Raw genomic sequence first — 21412 nt, forward strand, 5'->3', positions numbered from 1 at the left:
TGTAGTTATTTATTTACTCGCTTACACTCTTCTCGACACTCAAAATATAAAGGCTGCTTCCTCTGTCTCATCTTTAAATTCTCATTTACTGGCTATTACAAATGCTGATAGCATTAAGATCAGCAAATAGCTGATATTTGTTGATAACCCAAAATCCAACAAAGACTACATAAGACATGACCTCAGTGTCTACAATTGCAGCTCTTGTTCCATGCGTATTGAAAAAGGATTTCATAAATCACACATAGTGCCTTTTCTTCTTCAAAAACAAACAAACAAACAAACAAACAAAACATCAGGGAGGCTCATGGCAGCAAAAACCAGCACCTTTTGCCCTCCATGTAAATCAGTTTAAAAACAAACATCCAACTCAAATAAGTTTAATCTGTGAGGCTAGCTCATCTTAAGTTCTTTTACATCCTCATCAGGACTGGAACAGTTTTTTAGCCATGTAAGATCTGGAGACTTGGTTCATTATGACCAAGGCACTGAGCACCAGGCAGAGTGCTGACAGGTACCAGGTGTATTCTCTGACAGCTCCAGCGAACCACACAGAGCAGAGGCCCAGGAGCATGCTGGCACTGCCAAGCAGGTAGGTGATGAGTCCAGACGCCGCGTGGTAGCGCTTGAGTTTGGCGAGGGACCAGCCTTTGGCTAGAGAAGGATAACTGAGAGGCATCGCTGCCAAGGACTGCGCAATGACCACACACACTGTCAGCAGGCCCAACAGACCGTGCCACGAGGTGAAGTGGGGTTTACCACTCAGGTGTTTGTTATAAAAGATGGCAGCAAAGCCCAGGACTGCACAAGAAGCACAGAGGCCCTGCAGGAGCCGGTGAACACCACCTTTGGTTTTGTGTGAAAAACTTTTGATAGGAGAGCCCTCAGGTGAGAAGAGGAGTATAGCTTCTGTCATGAAGAAGGAAAACTGGAGGGAAAGGACATTACCTGAGTCGTTGGCAAATTTGATCAATTAAAGAACCTAAGAACATTTTAACTGTTTAAACTTACAGCTAGGGTCATCAAGAAAGGATGCCAAGAAAACCAACCTAAAACAAAACAGGAAATCAAATTAAATGCGATGCAATGACGGGCACTGCTGTAGAAATGTGTGATTACTTAAGGCACTCACTTGTACCGGGTCGAGAGAGAACTGAGATGAAGACAGCGAAGCCAAAGCAGATGAGGTGGGTCAACACAACAGACGCTGTTCTGGTAAAGCCATAAAGCCGAGGCTCTGATTCAGGCTCTTTCTTGTGAACCATGTCTTTAAAATTCACTCAATCGCCACAATGTGACCGACGTGAACTCGCCGTTAGTTGAATCAATGAGAAGCGGAAGTGACGATGGGCCAAAAGTCCTTGCGTTGTCTTCTTTTGCTGCTCCACTGTTTTATTTAACAACCCGGCACAAACAAAAGCCTACATTAGTAATTTATTAACATGTCCCTTGTCGTGACGTCAACACACGTCAAGCGTTGGTGTTTTCCGCCGGCGATGATAAGACTTCCGGCTAGGGTTTTCAAAACAAAGTACGTTGGAGCACTTCCACACAAACGTTCATCCGGAGACTCTGTAACATGTCAGCTGATTTACCTGAATCTGAAATCCCCACATTGTCAAATAATACAATAAAGATTTTCGTTATTAACATCTGGTCCGATTGTGTCAAATTTGACACGGTTCTTCTACTACTATTATTTCTTCTTCTGCTTCTTCTTTTTCTTTTATTTTAGCTGCTCCCTTTATGGGTCAGAGTCAGATTTATTGTCACATCAGAGATTAGCAAAAGTAAAAAGTGGGTGAAAAACTTTTTGTTTCAGAACAGATCAGCAGAAACACAGTGAGACACCACATTTTATATATGCTCAAATGCATTAGTAAAAGTGCATATGTCTGACATCAAAATAGCAATAAAAATAAAAGTAAATTAACAGGTCGTAATTTATTCAGCAACCTGACAACAGTCGGAAAATAGCTCTTTTGCATCCTGGTCGTGTGCCTGAGGATGCATTTATAGTGTTTCCACATGATGATGATCCACTGTTGTTGACTTTTCCTTCTCGCAGCTTCACATCAAGCACATGCCCAAACCAGCGCAGCCTTGCTTCACTAACTCAACCTGAGCTGGTCTCACCCATTTTGTAAGGGACCCCTTTCATTCTTGCTGCCTGTCCATCTGTCACAGATCATCCCTGATACTCAACTTCATTATCTCTCTTATGCATTATTGTTTTAGAGGGTTGACCCCAGGTATTCACACTCATCCACTTTCACTGCCTCTGCTCTTTGCAGATGTTACACCTGCTTCCCTCTCTGTCACACACATGCATTCTGTCTCAAAATTCACACGCAGCGCATTCCCCCTAAATATTGACTGAATTAGCCTCTCAAACATGTATGTTACACAGTCCTGCACATAAACACATTTATCCTTATCCTGAATTAAATCATGTAAGTAAATAAGGTTATAACATACCAGATGGAGCATTAACCTTGGGTTCTGTAAATGATCTATTGATATAGGAGCATCTCCACAAGAGTTTTCATAACAATCGTTTCCTTGGCTTGTCTGATCTGAAAAATACAGACATAATATTTTTAGTCCACCAGCCCAAGATCTGAGCTTTGTCTGATTAACCTGTAGTAGTCTGTGCAAAGACTCAGAAATAACTCAAATCCAAATAAAACGGCAATCTTGTTACATGGTAAAGCTTTTATTCTGAAACCGAAATTCCCACAATTCCTTTCATTTTATTCTGACCAGCTTAACCGCCGGCTTCAGTTGCTAGCTGACGTGGACAGAGCATTGTAGTACAACCTCTCCTCAAAAGTGCTTGAATACTTGCACGCGATTGCTGCCAGGCCCTTTAACACGTGGTCAAGGTCCTTGAAAAGGTGTATTTATCTCTAACAAAGTGGTTTTGTAGTTGTCGGTTATTGAGAAAATTCTGCAAAATAAATTTCGGTGCCATTAGATGCATCCCTCATGCTATTTATTGCACAGTGGATAAGAAGTGTCATCTAAAGTACCTAAAGCATTTCCTCAGTTTATGTTATATGTCAGACTAATGGCACCAGTTCCACACCCAGCACTTACTGGTCAGCTGCCTATTAGTTGTTGTTCTTCAGTTACGCTCTAATAAGCTTGTGACTCTGCATGGCTTCCACACTTGCAGAGTCACAAAGAGCACAGAAAACAACAACATTGTCAGTCAGAGTATCTGTCTCCTCTCTCCGTCCTATACAATGCACACCACACAGGGTACTGCATGTCTTCACTGTTGCAGGCTTTAAAAATGAAGCTTCTTAAAAGGTAAGCATGAGCAGTAAAGTTGCTTTTGCTTTTAGATACTCACGTTGTTGGTTCTTTAAAGGAGCAAGTAGACCTGGCAGGAATTTAAAGGGTATGATAACAGAATTATTTCCATGGTTAAGAAAGACAATTCACAACATCAAATCAAGTCAAGAACACTGTAGACATGTCATTGTCAAAGTCTATAATCAAGACACACTTTCATGAATGGAAATACACAAGGCTTACAACAAAAAACAATGGTTACACTCAGAAACAGGAAGTTTAGATTATACTGTGTTGGAGAACATCGAAAAGAGGCTGCACAGTTTTGGAAATAAATCTTTGGACAGATGAAACCAAGATTAACTTGTGTCGGATTGATGGGAAGAGAAAAGTGTGGAGGATGAGAGAAACGGCTCATACTACGTCATCTATCAGACATGGAGACAATATTATAACATGAGCATGTACGGCTGCCAGTGGACCCAGGTCAGCAGTGTTTCTTGAAGATACGACTACTTATAGAACTAGTAGGATGAACTTTGAAGTTCACAGGGCTATACTCTCTGCCCAAATTCAACCAAATGCTGCAAAACTGATCAGACTATACTTCACAGTACAAATGGATAATAGCTCAAAGCATACTGAAAAAGCAACCCAAACGTTTCTGGGTGCAAAGAAATTAAATATTCTTCAATGGTCAAGTCAGTCACCTGACCTTAGTTCAATAGAGCATGTTTTCAGTTAACTGAAGAGAAAAGTAAATGAAAGAGACTGGAAAAAAGCAAAAGACCCATTCTTTTTCTTCTTTTTTTTTTTTTTTTGCCTGTCCCATTTGGATCTTTAGCCAATAGAATTGTTGTCTGAAGGCCAAAAAAGATGCCTAGCGAATTTACTTTACCAAGTGCATCATCATGGCCTTGCCACATCAGTCCATTTGATTGACCTTTATTATAATTATATATTTGTTTTATTTTATTTTCAGTTGTTACAGACGGGACAGAGATGACTGGGGGATAGGACAGGGAGAAAGAAAGAATGAAAGAGAGGGAGAGAAAGACAAACTGGGAAGAATAGATAGTGAGAAAGGAGGGAAGAAAGAAAGAAAGAAAGAAAAACACCTGGATCACCTGTTGAGAGAAGAAAAAAACAAAAAAACAAACAAACAAAAAAGACCAACATAATAAATATAACACTATCACAATAAACTAGCTAACAGTAGATACTAAATATTAAATGTTATTGTGCAGCACGCAAGATCAACAGCGCACAATGTGCTTTGAGGTAGCAGCCAAGAAAGGTGTAGTTTGTGTCTGTGAACACCCGTGTGTATACCTGTGTGCATACCTGTGTGGATCAGCACACTTGTATTCAAAAGGTTTCTCCATGTAACGATCTGCTAGGGAGTGTGGGGGGCCATAGCCCCGTCCCCCAGGGCATGAAGCAGGTATGGAGGAGATCCAGGCCCCAGACATCCAGAGGGCCCAGAGTACGAAGACCCAAGGAGGACCACTAAAGGGGCAACCGTGCCACCCTCCTGGGAAGAGCTGAGGAGAGCCCCAGATGAGGGGTCACCCAGCAGCCACGGAGCCGAGGCCAGAGGGGGTTGCAGCGACGTGGCTCTTTTTTTGCAGAGCCCAAAAGACCCATTCTAGTGACAGATTTCCATGACTACGTTGTACATGTACAATAACAATAAAGGGCTATTCTATTCTTCTATTCTATTTCTTCATTAAGCCATACATTCCCTTCCTTTTTTATCTGTTCTGATGTTCCAGAGCTGTGGACCTTTAACTGTGAAAACGCTGTTTTCTGTTTGGCTGGTTTTTAGTCGTTACTAACTGTAGAGAAATTATCTCATGCCCTCTTGTAGCTTCAGATGTGCCTTACTCCCACTTGTGAGAAACAGAGAGTGAGCGTGTGGGACATGAATAAATCATGTTATGGTATTCTAACATGCATTTCTGGCCTGGGAGAATCTGCCATATTGGAGCCTGGAAGGTTTTTTTTTTCTCTCTGACTGATTTGCCAGTTCAAGTATCCCCAAATCAAAAATGAATCATTCTGTTCATTTCAAACAAGTATCCGTTTAAGCATATCTACTGTTTTATTATGGACTAAAAGATTATCATTAAGAATTAATTTTGTTATTCGGAATTAAACAGTTAAATTATTATTATTATTTTAAATGATCGCTACTCTTTCTGATACAGCAACGTTTATTAAATACTGGGCTTTGTTGTCAAAGGAATTTCCCAAATGAAATGCGTCATTCAGCAACAACACAGAGATGAAAAAATAATAATAAATTTATTTAGTAACCGTTTATATTTAATTTACGATCTTTTTTTTAATTTATTTTAACATCCTGCCAAAGCTATCATCAGTATCATCAAGAACAGCTCCCACTTACAACTCCATCTAACAGTCGAGTGTCTGATGAGAACAGAGGGGATTCCTCTTAGTGTAGCTTAATACTCATATGGGATTATACGGTAATCCCACACCCACAATGTGCATGCGCAAACAGAAGTGCGTGCGTCGGACGAGGGACGGGTCGCTGTTAATTCAACGAGAAGCTGCGAACGCTCTTCAGATTCCCTGTAGAATGAGTGTGGGTGATAAAGTAAGCGAGGTAAGGTCATCTTCAACACTTTGTCTTTCAAAAAATACGGATTTTTGCTCGGGTGTGACTGTCAACTTGAGTTTGTCGTCCCGTCTCAGACTGCGGGATTAACTCCGTTACACGCAGAGCTGCATTAAGCAAATCAGATGACCAATGAAACAATAAGATGTCGTGAAGACTTAAGCATACATGAGTTCGACTGGTAAACAAACCGATAAGACCCCCCATAATAAATAAATTGCATGGATACTTATGGACGGTTACAATGGGCTCTTGTTGCCCTGTGTGAATAATTGCACCGTGTGGTGACCCACTTGGCAGACAGACTCCCGGGTATTCATATTCACGGCACAAAGCAGCTCCACAAGGACACTAATTTAAAGAGATCCAGATGAACCTGTGAGCATGTACACTTATTCTTCCTAGTGGTATTTGACTTTATTATCATTATTATTATTATTATTATTATTATCAGTTTCTGCAGCTCAGAGATCAACACTGGCAAGCAGTGTGCACATGCTGTCTGTCTCAGCTGAATGATGTATTCAGGTTCTTCAAAGTAAACTGACAATTATCAACAAAAAGTATGAGCCATGTGGTTGTTACTGAAGTTGCCAGTTGTTTCTGACATAGCTCTGTGCTTTCTGCATGCAACAATTGCTATTTTTCCACTTTTAGTGTCAATGTTTTGTCTTAAATATGCAGTTTGGCCTCACAGTCCTACTGTCAAACAACACGAGTTGTCCCAGGATTGTACAGGATCATACTTGTCGTCTTGTCCCACATTTTAATATAATCTTATCCTGGCATCAGATAACAAAGACTAATCTTTTGGTTTATTTTTTTTATTCGTAAAACCCATACAGTGCACATGCTGAACGCATGTTTATGTTAAACGTATCCATTAACATTTTTGTTTTACCTGTCTTGCAGCTCCTGGGGACTTAGAGGCCATTATCACAGTGGACTCAATCAAATCTTGACCCAGTGCCTTTTTTTTTGCCTCACACGCTATAAATTTGCAAAGCATGCAAAGGTGCATATATTTTCATCTTGAAAGGCAACATGCACCCACAATAGCTCATGGACAGCAAGTGCTTGGCTGACATATTGGCATCTGCGTCTCTGCATCGAGGTCAGGATGTCTAAATGTGAGCTGATAGAGCTGCAGGATCTCAGTGTAAATGATCCCATCGAGCTGGCCGCTCCAGCTGTCCACGTAGCCCCGTCGACTGCAAACCTGGGTCATCCCAGCCACTACTGTGTCGTCCGTCTGGTTGGAGATAACGTCAGCATTGAGGCCTCTGGTCATCACACAGGAGAGACTGGTGTGGGTCATGATTTCCAGCCATACAGTCATGCACATCTCACCTGGTGTGACCTGTGTGGTGAATTCATCTGGGGGCTTTATAAGCAGAGTTTACGCTGCACCAGTAAGTACTTCCACAAAAGATTTGTTTACAGGATAATCCTGGTTATAATCTCTATTTCTCTCACCGTCAACAGTTCCCATGAAACAAACAAAACAAACAAGTAAATCCTGATAATGCAGATCTTCTTCTTTCACATCACAGACCTCCATCATCCCCTAAACACAACTCTAGCTGACAGCCTGACTATAAAATCAGTCAGTCCCTCCAAGCGTCCACATCCAAAGCACAAAACATTTTCCGACAAATGCACTGCTGATTCCTAGTAGAGTAAAGTTTGCTGAAAACTGTAGTCTTTTGAAGTTTCTTGCTATACACTCAGATGAAAACATCACACAGTTGCTGCAGATTTGTCCATGATCCAAAGCTTCTATTGCTCCACTTTCCAAAAGTGCAAAGGTTAGGTTGAGATAGATAGATAGATAGATAGATAGATAGATAGATAGATAGATAGATAGATAGATAGATAGATAGATAGATAGATAGATAGATAGATAGATAGATAGATAGATAGATAGATAGATAGATAGATAGATAGATAGATATTTTATTGATCCCACATGGGAAACTGTTGTGTTACAGCAGTAGGAAAAAGAATAAAAATAATCAAGTCTACAATAAAACACAAATAAACAACAAAATTAAAGTAAAAAAAAACCCACCACAGGTGTCTAGTAAAGGGTTTATACTATGAGATGTATTTATACAGCACTGATAAAAACAAAACAAAACAAAGAAAAGTAAAAAATGAAGTTATTCTTACTTTGACTGTGTTTTAAATGACATTGTGTGAGAGTATAGTGCAAATTGCAATTAATAAATAATATTTACACTATGAATCTAAGAAAAAGAAAAACAACTGCAGAATGAAGAGTTATAATACACCTTTATAGAGAACATTGGGAATGGTCTCCTGACGCCTTCTTCATGCCATCAGAGTTGATTTAGTCTGAGGTAGAAGTGCCTCTGCTGCCTCTGAGGTGTGGAGTGGAGCAGGTGAGATGTTCTGTCCATGATGGAGAGCAGTTTGTTCAGTGACCTCCTGTCCTCCACTGACTCAAAAGAAAAAAATCTAATTCTGAAAATCCCAGTAGATCAGCGATGCCTGAAAGATTCAAACCAGCCCATCTGGCACCCACAACCACACCTTCAAGGTCACTTAAATCACCTTTCTCGTGATTGGCTGATTAGATATTTTTGTGAACGAGTGGTTGATAATTTTATATAATAAACTGGCCAGTCACTGTATATAAAAGTTATATATTAGATATTTGTTTTTAAAGATTCAAATCTTCCTAATGAACAAGTAAACTTCCCATCGCCCCATCTGCCGGGGAGATTAGAAGTAGAGAGTCGAGCAACAGAATCACAAATTCACTTTGTTCTTTTGTGAAAGTATTTGAACATTGGAAATAGAAACAGCGTTATTCTTTGATTAATTATGTAGTATCCAAATTCAAATTCAAATTTTATTTGTCACGTACACAGTCATACACAGAACGATATGTAGTGAAATGCTTGGACAACTGCTCGTGACCTAAAGAAAACAAAAAAGGAAAAGGCTATGAATAAGAAAGGAAATAAATATGAAAAATTAAAAAGGGTAAATTTAACTAGGAAGGAATAAAATATAAATTAAGGTTAAAAATGAAATAACTGTACAACACAAATTAGAATGAAGGGTAAATTTAACTGGGAAAGAATAAGATAAAATATATAAATTAAAGTTGAAAATAAAATAACTGTACAACAAAATACACAATATAGAACTATATAAGAATGTATGAAGAAATATAAATAAATAAATATAAATAAATATACACACAATAACAGCAGCTGTACAAGTATTAACTGGAAATGAAGAATATAATGTCCAGTGTTGTGCAATCCACATTATGTCTTGTGCAGTGCAAATATGCTTAAAGTGATTTAAGTGATGAAGTGAAAACAATGTCCAGAATGTCCAGTGTGTGTGTAAGAACTATATGTGTGGGTCAGTACTGTGTGGTGGTGTGATTGAGAGAGCTCGGAGCGGATGGTGCGCTCAGCTGACCGCACAACCCTCTGTAGAGCTTGTCTGTCCTGCATGGTGCTGTTCCCAAACCAGGTTAAGATGTTTCCCGTCAGGATGCTCTCTATGGTGCAGGAGTAAAAGTTCCTGAGCACCTTGGAGGGCAGTTGGAAGTCTCTCAAGCATCTGAGGTGGTAGAGACGCTGACGGGCCTTTTTCACCATGGTGTTGATGTGACAGGACCATGACAGGTCCTGCGTGATGTGAACTCCGAGGTATTTGAAGCTGTCCACTCTCTCCACTGGGCACTCGTTGATGACGGGGGTCTGGTAGTTCCTCTCCTGCTTAGTGCTGAAGTCCACTATCAGCTCCTTTGTCTTACTGACGTTTAGAAGGAGGTTGTTCCTCTGGCACCAGTTCTCCAGATTCCTAATCTCCTTCAGGTAGGCCGTCTCGTTGTTATCAGAGATCAGGCCCACCACGACGGTGTCGTCAGCAAACTTGATGATGGTGGTGGAGCTGGTAGTGGCTACACTACCAGCTCTACCACATCCAGTGAGTAGTTTAGGGTTATTACATTAACTAGTGGAAATATTTAATCATTGCCCTTTGAAGAAGGTGCTGAAATTGAGATAAAGCAAATTTTAAATAAATAACTAAAAATATTGTGAAACTAAAGCGAGAACATCAGAGGGCAAACACAAGAAACAGACAACCCATATCCACACATATGGCCAATTTGGAATCATCAGTGGCCTTATCATCCATGTTTTTGGACTGTGGGAGGAAGCCAAAGCACAAGGAGGAAACTCATGCAGGCACAGGGAGAAAATGGCTACACAGGAAGCCTCCAGCCATTCATGAGGTTCAAACTGAGGACATGTGATGTATTCTTCACTTTCTGCATCACATGATTTATAGTATGTAGGATTCATATGTTAGTTTTTCCATTCATTAGGAATTTTATCACACATTTTTTCCTAATCTGAAGGAAGCTCTGGAAAGCATCACATTTTGACTTCCTGTGTGCTACATGTAGAGCCAGGGAGCGTCTTTTTTTTTTTTTTTTTGCCTTCCTGCTGCATGCAGCAGCGCGCTATGAAGCAATTCGACACAGCCAGGTTTTTAGGAAGGGAAAACAATTACGACTAGAAACAACATGAGAAGAAGCTACACCGCAAGTCTTGACATATATCACCTTTAGTGATTTATCGCTCTCTTTTCGTCTCACTCTCATAGACTGCAGCTACACTTGTCACTACCGGTGCCGACCGTCCATCCAGCTGGACTGCATGACACATGGAAGTTTGTTAGCAGAGCCTGCAGCTTTATCTGATGACTGCATCGAGACAGACACAAATGTGGTAAGGAAAACAAGAACACTATAATAGCAGTGTATTTGTGTAGACAGCAGTTTTCATTTGTATTTTTTCTATTTTCGTAGCTACAGAAAAATTTCAGTTGCTTGTTATTTATTTGTACAACTAGGATTTTTTTATTTTTGCACAAAAATAAAGTGCACTTAACTCTTCCTACATTCATATGGAGTAGGTGGGTAGGTCAAATGGAGGGAAGCTGCCCACTACTCTCGTCTCTGGTTCCCCACAGGAATACTTGGGAGTATAGATTTTAGATTATTTTGGAATTTTTCTTCTCAGTTCACTTCTTTTGGCTGCCTGGTCTCATTTATGATTGTGCACCAACCAGACACAGTCAGATCCTTTATTATATTTTGTAAATAGTAACTTTATAACTGATAATAATATCCTTTTTTCAGTACACCTTTTACTGGGAAAACAATCAGAACAATTTAGGGGCCTTGTTGTAGAAGGATGAAAGTGCATTTACAAGGCTTTGGAAGTTCTAATGCCTGCATGTTTGGATGTGTTAGGCTCCCGGGAAAGCTGCAGCAAAGTATTGAATTCAACAAAAATAAAGCCATTGGTGTGGTTGTTATAAGTGCATTTACAAATATAGAAACATAAACATAGAAAACATTAAAATAATGCCGAGGTTTAGATTTTTCTCCACTAAAATCCTCTGAAGTATAGATGAGCAATAACATGAGGGGAAAATTGTCACTTAAGATAATTTAAGCAGATCCCACTGGGAGTAGGTTTCCCCCTCCAGATGTCATTATTGCGTTTTTACTGTCAGTGAGGAGCAAATGGTAATGGTGATGCTAGAAGAGCGACTCATCCTTTACTCAGGAAGCCAGCAGCTGGGAGATGAACCTGCATTTCACTGTGTGTTCATCTTTCTTTCACAGTAATGTACTGGTGAGGCTGTGGCATAGTTTATCAGGCTATTTTTTTTTTTGGTCAACTGTTTTAAGTAAATATTTCTTTATTGTTTTTTTCTGGCTACATAAAAAGAGCTTGTATTGAGCTGACTTTTTTTTCATGCATTTGTTTTATTTCACCTTCCCTTTTTAAAGCCTAGTTGTGAAGGCAAGCTTTCTGCTCACTGTATCGTGGCTTATTTGTTGTTCTTTCCATTTTCTTTTCAGGATGAACAGATCGAGTTGGGTAAACAGGAGTTAAGTATTAGTGAGATTCAACAGAAGGTGAAGGAATACAATGCTCAGATCAGCAACAATCTCTACATGGTGGATGTGAGGAACTGAAAAAAACAGTTTCATTGAGATTCAGTTAAGCAAAAAATGTGCATTTTCATATAAATACATAGAGTTGTGGTCAGAGGTTTGCATACAATCATTATGATTGTATGTAAACAGAAACCACTTTGTTGCTATATGTCTGTGAAGGTTCTCAGTCATCCAGGTCGTCGTTGTCTAAGGAGCTTGGAAAGAAAAGTGTCTGGACTTGCTTTGTTGCCAGTCGCTTTCTTTCCAAGCTCCTTAGATTTTCTCTGATCCACACAGGGTTAAAAGTATACATACAAACTATAATATATAGAAACACCGACAACTAAAAACTTCTCATTAGTAATCATGATTGACTACAATGGGTATAAAAAGCAAAACGCATAAAAATAATTTGTTTTAAAAGCACTCATTGGATTGACCAATAATCAGAACAATGGAAAAGTCCAAGGAACTCAGTGAAGATCCAAGAAGGACAATCCTAGAGTTACACAAGTTGGCGTCATTAGAGCCATTTCCAAACAACTGGCGCTTCCAAGATCATAGGTTTAAACAGATGTACAAATGGACAACTTGTTCAGATGTGTCACCACTTTTGAAGGGGTTCAAACCATGAAAGAGGCCCCTGTTCCAAAATCAACACCTTCAAGCTCAACTAAAATTTGCAACTGCTCACGTGGACAAGTTTGATCGTCAGCCAAGAAAAGATTGAGCTATTTAGCCACAATGACAAGAGGTATGTTTGGAGGAGTAAAGCTGAGGCTTTCAAACCTAAGAACACCATTCCAGCTGTCAAGCATGGTGGTGGTAGCATCGTGCTCTTGGGCTGTTTTGCTGTCAGTGGTACTGGTACATTGCACAAAGTGGATGAAATGATGAATAAGCAGCACTATCTCCAAATTCTTCAACTTCGCCCTAAATCAACAGCTAGGATACAACCAGATAGTTCAACAGGAAAATGATCCCAAACAAACATCAAAACTGGTTTTGGAATGGAGCAAAGAAAAAGCAGGCTAACATTAAGCTTCTGGAATGGCCTTCCCAAAGCCTCAACCTCAACCATACTAAGAATTTGTGATCTACCATTAAAAGCACCATGCCAGGAAACTAATCAATTTAAATGAACTCTACCAGTTCTGCCAAGAAGAGCAGTCGAATACCCAGCTAGAGTTATGTCAGAACCTTCACAACATGCAAAGGGATATTTAACCAAATATTTGTGGGGTGTATGTATGTATATATGTGACCCTGTGTGGGTTAAAGAAAAACCAAATTAAATTTAAATTTGTGCACGCAATTCTTGTTTTTTTAGTCATAAATGTCTGACTACAACCACATCTCAGCATAGTTATGTAGATGTGTGAACATATTTCTATTCATAATATTTGTTGATAATGTATTAAACCTTTTAATTCCCATTTATATGCTATAAATCTGTCCACCCTTCAGAATAAAGATGGGTCCTACACTGGTTTCATCAAGGTCCACTTTCAGTTAGTTCGTCCCATTTCCCTCCCTCCTCCCCGTCAGAGTTTGAGCTTGATGCAGGAAGATGATTATCAGGGAAGACGGATGAAGCGGCGGACATCATTCTACCTCCCCAAAGATGCTGCAAAGCACCTACATATAAGCTCTGAAACACGGGTACGAGAAGTCATCGAAGCACTGCTCAATAAGTTCACCGTTGTGGACAACCCGGCAAAGTTTGCCTTGTTTGAACGCACAGAGAGACAAGGTCAAGGTAGGATTCCTAATATTGCGTTGTTCTTACAAACTAAAATAGAACCAATTGTTGAATCGTGAAATTCTGCTTCTCTTTCCTCTAGTGTACATGCGTAAACTGTCTGATGATGAGCGTCCTCTATACCTGCGCTTGTGCGCTGGCCCCAGTGAAACAGTCTTAAGCTTGGTTCTGAAAGAGAACGAGACAGGGGATGTAAATGTAAGTTTCCATTCTGTTCTGAGAAAGATAAACTTGTCAATATATGGGGCTTAGATGGTGAATTGCTCTCTTTCACAGTGGCATGCATTTAGCTTTCCTGAATTGTGCAACTTCCTGCGAATCCTTCAGCGGGAGGAAGAAGCACACGTAAGAGAGATCGTGAAGCGCTACGCTCTTGCTAGAGACATGATGAAGCAAGCCATGGCCCCGATGACTACACCGGGTTGACACCGAGACACTCAGCTTCACACTGGAATAATTAGAAGACATTCTTCCATGAAAAGTGTCGATAAGAAATTTTATGTCATGGTAAAGGGGAATGAAATAGCTCAGGTGATGATGTTGTATGGATTAGAGATTGGTAATAAAGCAGGGAGTTTGCTGTAATATTTAATGTGAATTACTTAAAGGTTCAGTTCAGGGTGATTTTGATCTAGTACAGCTATGAACTGGACTGACTCAAAACATATGAAATTGTTGTGGACTAATTGATCACACTTCTTTCTTTAAACATCATGCTGCTTGATTAGATTATTTAAAGTGACATATCTTAGTTTATCTGGTTTATCATCTTATACTCAGTTTTAGTCATGTTGCGACGATGTTTTTTAAAATTGTGGCACTTTAATCAGCCTCTGAAAATGAGTTGGGTAAGCTGAAATGTGTGGATGTTCAGATGATCTAATAAAATGTGAAAAATGGCTGTTTAATATGAAACTTTTGATTATTTCTAACAGCGTGCCCGACTAGAAGGCCCATTGTGGGGGACCACAGTAGTTTCCACATGAATATTACACTCATATGTGATTGTAGAACATCTCATTCAAATGTAGGTATTAATATGCTGATATGTCAGCCTTGATTCTTCTAGAAGGGCTTTTGACAAAGTCTTTTGAATGTGGCTGAGATTAGGCGTCTACACAACAAACACACTCATGTGGGCCCACAGTGGGTAGGCGTGGGGCTGTGTGGACAGGGCAAACCCACCCCTCATTGCATGTGGGCCCAGTTGGGTGTGTTCACGCAGGGATAGCAGCAGTTTTATCCTTTGGAGACCCTAAAAAGTTTTCTGTGGACAGCCCACAATGTGCTTGCCTACAGAAAACTGCTTTGGGCCCCACATGGGCAAGTAGTTTTGTCTGTGTGAAGGTTTCTGTTGGCATCCCTTAGCAGCTTTGGATATCTGCAACCCACTGGTGATCAGATATGCCCTACTTCTCACCCTAAGTATCAAGACCCACAGTGAGCTGTTCACTGTAGGTCACCGTTGCTGCCTCTACTTCTAGCATCTTCATTATTACACTTGCCTCCCTCTCAGTCACATCCATAACATGCCATATCACAAAGCTCAAAACATCTGAAACTGCTTTCTTGAACATTACAACACTGGACCTTTGGCATGTGGTGTAACTGGATATTGAAATCATGGTTGAGCAGCTGACAAATCAGGAGCAACTGCATGATGTTATCAACATGGTCCAAAATCTGAGGAATGTTTCTGGTGAATCAGTGCCATGAAAAATTAAGGCAGTTCTGAAGGCAAAAGGGAGTCCAGCCTGGTACTAATAAGGTGTAGTAAAGTGTCCAATAACTGTATATGTGGCAAGGGGTGGCTATACTATTGGCTCATGAGCACGGGTGTCAAACAGAAGACATGGGGGACCAGCAAAGACTCCAATCTGTCCCAAAGTTTGGCTTTGGAAAATGCAGAGAACATAAATTTTGGACTTTCAGTTTTATTTTGATAGGTTTTCCAGCTTTTCCTATTGATGAAGACCTCCATCTTGGTCATACTACACCAAAGTAATTCAGTTATAGATTTATGTAATTTGGCACATTTACTTCTTATAGTTTAATCCCAAAGAATCGTGCTGATCTTTTTTTTCCCATCTACTACAGCAGCATTTCTTTATTATGTAGAAAAAACAGAGAGGTGCTGTTGAATTAGCACTTCTTTTTTAATATTAAGCTATCTGAGGAATTAAATGTGTAGTTAAAATTCTATACACTTGAAAAAAGGGACAGTTTCACTAGTTTCGGCCCAACATGAGATCAAAACGGACAAGTCACTAGTACTATTATATTCCTGTCCATGTGATGGCGTTAGCTCACCACAGCGTCTCTGCACCAAGCTTCAGAGGGAAAGGACAGAAGAAGAACGTGGCCGTCAGATGGCATAAACAACTTAGCGTAGCTTTGTGTGATATGAGGTCTGTGCTTGTACAGAATTAGCGAGCCAGTAACATAAATTCATCAAAGAGAAATTCTTACCTACGAGCACACTGCTGCGCAATTTAGGTATGTGCTCCGCTAAGCTAAAGCGACGAGGAACAGCACGAACTGTTAAATCAGTCCATGCTAGCCCATGGCGACGTCAGTAAATGTTATTTTGTTTAGGAACATGTTGACCTGGCTAATGCTAGTATAAAAGCTAATGGTGATGTTAGCAGACGGTACATAAAGTGACATAAAAGCAGCTACGATTAGCGCAGCCGGGATAAGTTTCTCAGCACTGGTGACAAACTGATCTTGGTGTCGGGAAAGGCTTACTAGCTAACTGCTATGGCTTCAAAATGTTACCGAGTCTTCTACTAGACAGATAGAAGCAGATATTCATGTTGTTGTGTTTGATTTAAACTCCATATCTAACCATTTGTAATTCGTGACACAGAAGCGTGACTGCGTGCGTGATTTTTGGCTGCTGTGTTATTCTAGCACCGTCATGCTTCTGGCCTACAGCAGAAAATGATCATAACTGAACTCAGTCCGGACTTGTCTTGTTTAAAGAAAAGTCAGGTCTCGGCCTTTCTTAAAGTAGCATTTTGTAAAAATGACTAAATAAATCAATACGTGCCATTATGTTTTGCCTGAAAGCAGCTAAAGCTACCCTTTATTTGCCACTTTTCACAGGTGTCACACCCTGAAGGCACATTTCATCTTGTACAGTAACACTGTAGCACCACTGGCAGCCTCGGGACCCGAGAAAATAATGTGCTGCAGCTGAAGATGGGAGGTAGCGGCTCCAAATCCAAAGGATTTTGGCCTTTTTCTGGCTCAGGTAGTTCAGACGATCCAACCAAAGATGGAAATGAGCAGACACTGGCAAGAGTTCGAAGTTTCCCGGGTGCCACTCCTTTTGTCTTTACAAGAAGAAGGTAAATGTAATGTCGTCATACACCAAGACACTCATTTATGACATTGTTGTTGACTTGTGTCGTTTTTAATTAGCAGTCTGTGGGTTTTTGAGTAGACTGAGGTTCCAACTCAAAAGCAGTGCTCGAAAAGGATTGTTTCATGCATGTTGTCCAGCCTTATTTAAACTGGGCGATGTATGTGTGTGATGATTTTGCAAAGATTTTGAAAATATTTAACAGCAATGTGATACAGTGTGTTCTTTCGAAGGGGGGGAAATGTAAAGAATGGTTGAAAATGTTCTTTGTAAAAATGTTTTCGGTGAAAACAGAGTTACACATTCACCTTTGGCCAACACTATTGAGAGAGAAAAAGTCCTAAGATTTATGGTGTTTAACCAGTGAATCACACCAGATCAGCTGAGGTTGTTCTTCCTGCTAATGTGTCCACTATTTTGATTCTCCACACTGTATTTAGACTGGACACAAGCAGACTTTAACAGACCTGTAGTGGTTTTAACTACCCTCTTACGCACCACTTTTACACTGATCTGGTTGTTTGCTTTTCATTTTGTTTTGTTTTTTTTTCCCCCCTCACACTGTTAACCTTTTAAAACCAGCCGTTTAACCCACAGGAAGACACTGTTTTCATTTTAGCCAACATTTCTTTCTTTCTTTCTTTCTTTCTTTCTTTCTTTCTTTCTTTCTTTCTTTCTTTCTTTCTTTCTTTCTTCTTCTTTTTGCACATCACGCATGAATGGGAAGTGGCTTAAGGTGTATTCAGACACCTTAAGTTTGACATCTTAAAACCACACTTATGTGGATGTTCTTTGTGGTACACAAATTAGAGTATGTGGACCAGAAATATTTACACAATACGTGCGTAAGAAGCAAGCTAGCTTGTGTGTATTAAAAATAATTACTGTGCGCAAGTAATTTTGTGTCTTTGCTCCAGCTCAATGTTCTTTGATGAAGACGGTGACTTGGCCCATGAGTTCTACGAAGAGACGATTGTGACAAGAAACGGCCGTAAAAAAGCGAAGCTGAAGAAGATTCAGAAAAACCTCACACCTCAGGTGAGGAAATTAAGATTTTAAAGCAAGACTTTACACACTAATACCAGATCTCTGTAGCATATGTCCAAATCGTTTTATTTTCTCGTGTCCTCACAGGGAATTATAAAGCTGGACCATCCGTGCATCCATGTAGATTTCCCAGTTGTCATCTGTGAAGCCTGACAATGTCTGAGGAGCGTCTCGGACTAGCCACTGTGTCAACTCCGTCCTTCGGCTTCCACTGCAGATGGAAGCCCGAACCACCTTTCAAAATAACATGATCTCTTGATATATTTGATGCCCTTATGTGGACAGGCTGATGCATTGTGTGCTGAGCCTCTGCATGTGATCTGTTTTTGGCTTGTGTGCAGTTAAGACACAAAATAGGTCACCAGTAGGGATCTAGAATGGTGCCAAGCTGGGGAAAATCAGTTTACAGATCTTGGTTTGTGTGCATGTAAGTGTGACTGTGTGCGGATTTGGGATGACACATGACTGAGGCCTGAATATTTAGCAGTAGATTGTCTTCTGGTTTGATTCATAAAACTCAAAGAGTTGAAGGAGAATGTAATGTTCTTCCCTCCAAAGGGGTCTGAGCAAGAGTTGAAAAGTTGCCAGTGCACACTTACGTTTTTTGACATTATGACTCGCTTCATTATGCATGGAACAGGATCTACTTATGGGACAGCCCAATGAGTTGACAATCAGTGGCTCACAAACCCTTAATGTCACAATTTAATGTTGGAAGGACTGGCTTCAGTGACCTCAGAGCCACAAGATGTGCATCGCAGCAGTGAGTCTAATGACAGATCCTGTTGTTTTCTTTGCTGGTTTGACATACAATGTTTAACTTTTAATTTATTATAACTGTTTTTTAATTACAAAATAAAATGCTGAATTAAATCACATTCCTTTTCTGTATCCAAACTTTACAGATGAACATTTCAATGTACCGTAACGTCACATAATCACAGTTCATTATGAAATATTCCAGTAAAAATCAGTAAGAGCAGTGAAGACAAAAGAAGATTAACATGGACACTCGTGTTAATCTTTTGTGCTTTTTTTGGCCCTAGACAGTCGTCTGGGTTTCTATATTAACAGTGATGGATAGATAACTACTGTTTAATTACACAGAGGTCATGGTGGGAAATTAAGATCTTCTAGCAACGGGAGGGGGTTAAAGCCCCTGCCATATATGGTAACCACACCTGACATTTGTAATGTGGTTGGCTCTTGGAATTTAGACCTGCATGGGAATGGCATCAACTAATCTTGGAAACTATTCAGGTGCCTTCTGGGAATGTGGAGTCATGACTATAAAGCCATCAGTCTGGCCCTGGTGGACACTGCATTTTTCACGAGTTTTAATACAAGTAATCACATTAAATTATGTTATTAAAGGTTTTAAAATATTTCAAGTTTCGAGGATTGGATTGGAGTACTTTTAAGTTTTCAGTAGTTTGACTTGCCAAGGCTTTGCTATCCTGTTTGAATTTGACTTCAGTAAAAGAGTCAATTATTTAAAGAAAGATGAACTTTTATATAACTCTCAAAGCTCATAGAAACTATTTGCCAAATAATCCTTTATATAACAGGCAGTTGAATCTTTTTACAGAGTTTTTAAACACAGGAGTGAGCAGAAGGTGGATGTGTATTTCAAATGTCGCTCTTGACCTCCACCTACAACGAAGTTAGGCACTTGTAGAGGAAATTGTGATGGCAAACCAGCACTTGGAAGTAAAGCGTGTATAAGAGCATCTGCTAATGAGTTATGGATGAAGTTAAGACAGAAGTAAAGACTATCAATGCAGTCACCATGGGAAAAGGTTTTTTGACAAAGCTGTCTAATATTGGTCTTCTTAGAGGATAAAGAGTTTAGTGCCAAAATCCACTACACTTTATTGCTTTTATGAAGTGTCTCTGCTGCAGTCTTTGGGCTTTCCCCCTGCCCCCTCTGTGGGTACGTACTGTTTTCAGTCTGGGGAAGACATGCCATGTTATTACTTTTTTGTTGTTTATTTTCTCACAGCTGAACAAATATAAAAGGCCACAAGGTGAATTGCAGTCTCAGGATTAATGAAATTGACTCAGCAAACCACATATCCTCTGGTTTTGCTGACAGGTCACATGACATTTTAAGCCATGCAGTAATGTCAATATATTCTTTTGTCTTTTTAAAGGAGTATTTAAATTATTCCACCTTCTAATAGATATATCTGACAGCTTTTTCTTAAGGTGTAAGTAATAGCACAATTGGGTTATGAAGGTCAAGAATGAAAACGTGCTTTGTTGTTATAAGCATGTTGATGAGTTTTTCTATAAAAACTCTTTTCAAAGGAAAGAGTCGATAACTCAGATTGTGGAAAATAACTGGGTGGATTCTGATTAAGTGGAAAACGTGCACCTCAGTCTAGTTTACATTTCATTTGTTATTGCTGAAAACCAGACACAATAACAATCAGAGGTCACAAGCGGCAAAGTGTTACATGTTACTTGGAGTTTCTGGTGGACATTAAAAAATGCTCTTTTGGAATAATACATTTTGTGAAAAAGAAAAACACAGTTTCAACAATGTTCTTATCAAGATGTGTGGAAAGAGGCACCGAATGCAACGGGAAACAGTCTGACAAGGGCAAAAAATGAGGACAGGACTATTTTTATATTCTGCGGACTGATGAGCGACATGACACGAGGCACAAAAAAGACAGGTGGAAGTAATAAATGCTACGAGACAGGAAGACTTAAACATGATACAGACAGAGTGGAAGACAGAAGGAACAAGCCCAGTGATGAGAAGGAGAAACAATACCAGCAAAATAATAAGATCAAAACAGGGACCAGAAACTCTGTAAAGTGTAAAGTAAAAAAGTAAAACTCAAAAGCTTTAACAAAAAAAAAACAACTTTTACATTATTTTATACTTTTAAATACATCAACTTTAAATACAGCAAATATCCTATTAACCAAATGTATTTAAGACTAGCTGTGCTTTAGAACGATGCTAATGGGGTGCCTCCCTAATACATAAACAAACATATTATTTCAAAAATTACAGTTTTATCTTTAGTCTTCTGACTGATAAAGGAGAGGTAGAGTTTACTGGACACATATTAAATAAACAAATCAACAGAATAAACAGTTTAAGAAATTACCGTTTTAGCTGATTTTAAACAGAATTTATGCGTGTGTGTGTTAAACTAAAAAGGCTCTAATTTTCACTTCTACATATTGCAATGCTAAAAAATCTTAGAGCTCTAGACTAAATGTTTATTTGTATTCATAATGGATGGTGGGTGCTGTCACTTTGTTCCT

At 39.6% G+C, this 21412-nt stretch overlaps 3 protein-coding genes across 3 annotated transcripts; 2 read left to right on the plus strand and 1 right to left on the minus strand.

Annotated features, from left to right (window-relative positions):
* Positions 1-5: 5 nt before the first annotated feature.
* Positions 6-1474, minus strand: cyb561d2 (cytochrome b561 family, member D2). Its single transcript, XM_080892527.1, has 3 exons — positions 1133-1474; positions 1012-1049; positions 6-928 (listed from the first exon to the last, which is right to left on the minus strand). The coding sequence occupies exons 1-3, from the start codon at positions 1263-1265 to the stop codon at positions 425-427; spliced, it is 675 nt and encodes a 224-aa protein (XP_080748653.1). The 5' UTR covers positions 1266-1474; the 3' UTR covers positions 6-424.
* Positions 1475-5820: 4346 nt separating this feature from the next.
* On the plus strand, positions 5821-14607 carry rassf1 (Ras association domain family member 1). The gene is made up of 7 exons (XM_080891395.1): positions 5821-5932; positions 6857-7356; positions 10604-10728; positions 11874-11978; positions 13419-13710; positions 13796-13911; positions 13990-14607. Exons 2-7 carry the CDS (start codon positions 7065-7067, stop codon positions 14137-14139), a joined length of 1080 nt encoding a protein of 359 aa, XP_080747521.1. The 5' UTR covers positions 5821-5932; positions 6857-7064; the 3' UTR covers positions 14140-14607.
* Positions 14608-16051: 1444 nt separating this feature from the next.
* tusc2b (tumor suppressor 2, mitochondrial calcium regulator b) lies at positions 16052-19000 on the plus strand. Its single transcript, XM_080890545.1, has 4 exons — positions 16052-16209; positions 16822-17066; positions 17998-18118; positions 18215-19000. The coding sequence occupies exons 2-4, from the start codon at positions 16918-16920 to the stop codon at positions 18278-18280; spliced, it is 336 nt and encodes a 111-aa protein (XP_080746671.1). The 5' UTR covers positions 16052-16209; positions 16822-16917; the 3' UTR covers positions 18281-19000.
* The last annotated feature ends 2412 nt before the right edge of the window (positions 19001-21412 follow it).

This window comes from Rhamphochromis sp. 'chilingali', assembly GCF_963969265.1.
Source record: "Rhamphochromis sp. 'chilingali' genome assembly, chromosome: 9".
In the NCBI taxonomy this organism is placed as follows: Eukaryota; Metazoa; Chordata; class Actinopteri; order Cichliformes; family Cichlidae; genus Rhamphochromis; species Rhamphochromis sp. 'chilingali'.

What these genes read in the sequence shown, in the direction of transcription:
- rassf1 (XM_080891395.1), top strand. Translation starts at nt 7,065, where the DNA reads ATGTCTAAATGTGAGCTGATAGAGCTGCAGGATCTCAGTGTAAATGAT. An exon ending in ACAATCTCTACATGGTGGAT is followed by an intron (nt 11,979 to 13,418) that starts GTGAGGAACTGA and finishes TCCACCCTTCAG; the next exon opens with AATAAAGATGGGTCCTACAC. An exon ending in CACAGAGAGACAAGGTCAAG is followed by an intron (nt 13,711 to 13,795) that starts GTAGGATTCCTA and finishes TCTTTCCTCTAG; the next exon opens with TGTACATGCGTAAACTGTCT.
- tusc2b (XM_080890545.1), top strand. Translation starts at nt 16,918, where the DNA reads ATGGGAGGTAGCGGCTCCAAATCCAAAGGATTTTGGCCTTTTTCTGGC. An exon ending in TTTGTCTTTACAAGAAGAAG is followed by an intron (nt 17,067 to 17,997) that starts GTAAATGTAATG and finishes TCTTTGCTCCAG; the next exon opens with CTCAATGTTCTTTGATGAAG. An exon ending in AGAAAAACCTCACACCTCAG is followed by an intron (nt 18,119 to 18,214) that starts GTGAGGAAATTA and finishes GTGTCCTCACAG; the next exon opens with GGAATTATAAAGCTGGACCA.
- cyb561d2 (XM_080892527.1), bottom strand. Translation starts at nt 1,265, where the DNA reads ATGGTTCACAAGAAAGAGCCTGAATCAGAGCCTCGGCTTTATGGCTTT. An exon ending in TCTCTCTCGACCCGGTACAA is followed by an intron (nt 1,050 to 1,132) that starts GTGAGTGCCTTA and finishes GTTTTGTTTTAG; the next exon opens with GTTGGTTTTCTTGGCATCCT. An exon ending in CTTTCTTGATGACCCTAGCT is followed by an intron (nt 929 to 1,011) that starts GTAAGTTTAAAC and finishes CTTTCCCTCCAG; the next exon opens with TTTTCCTTCTTCATGACAGA.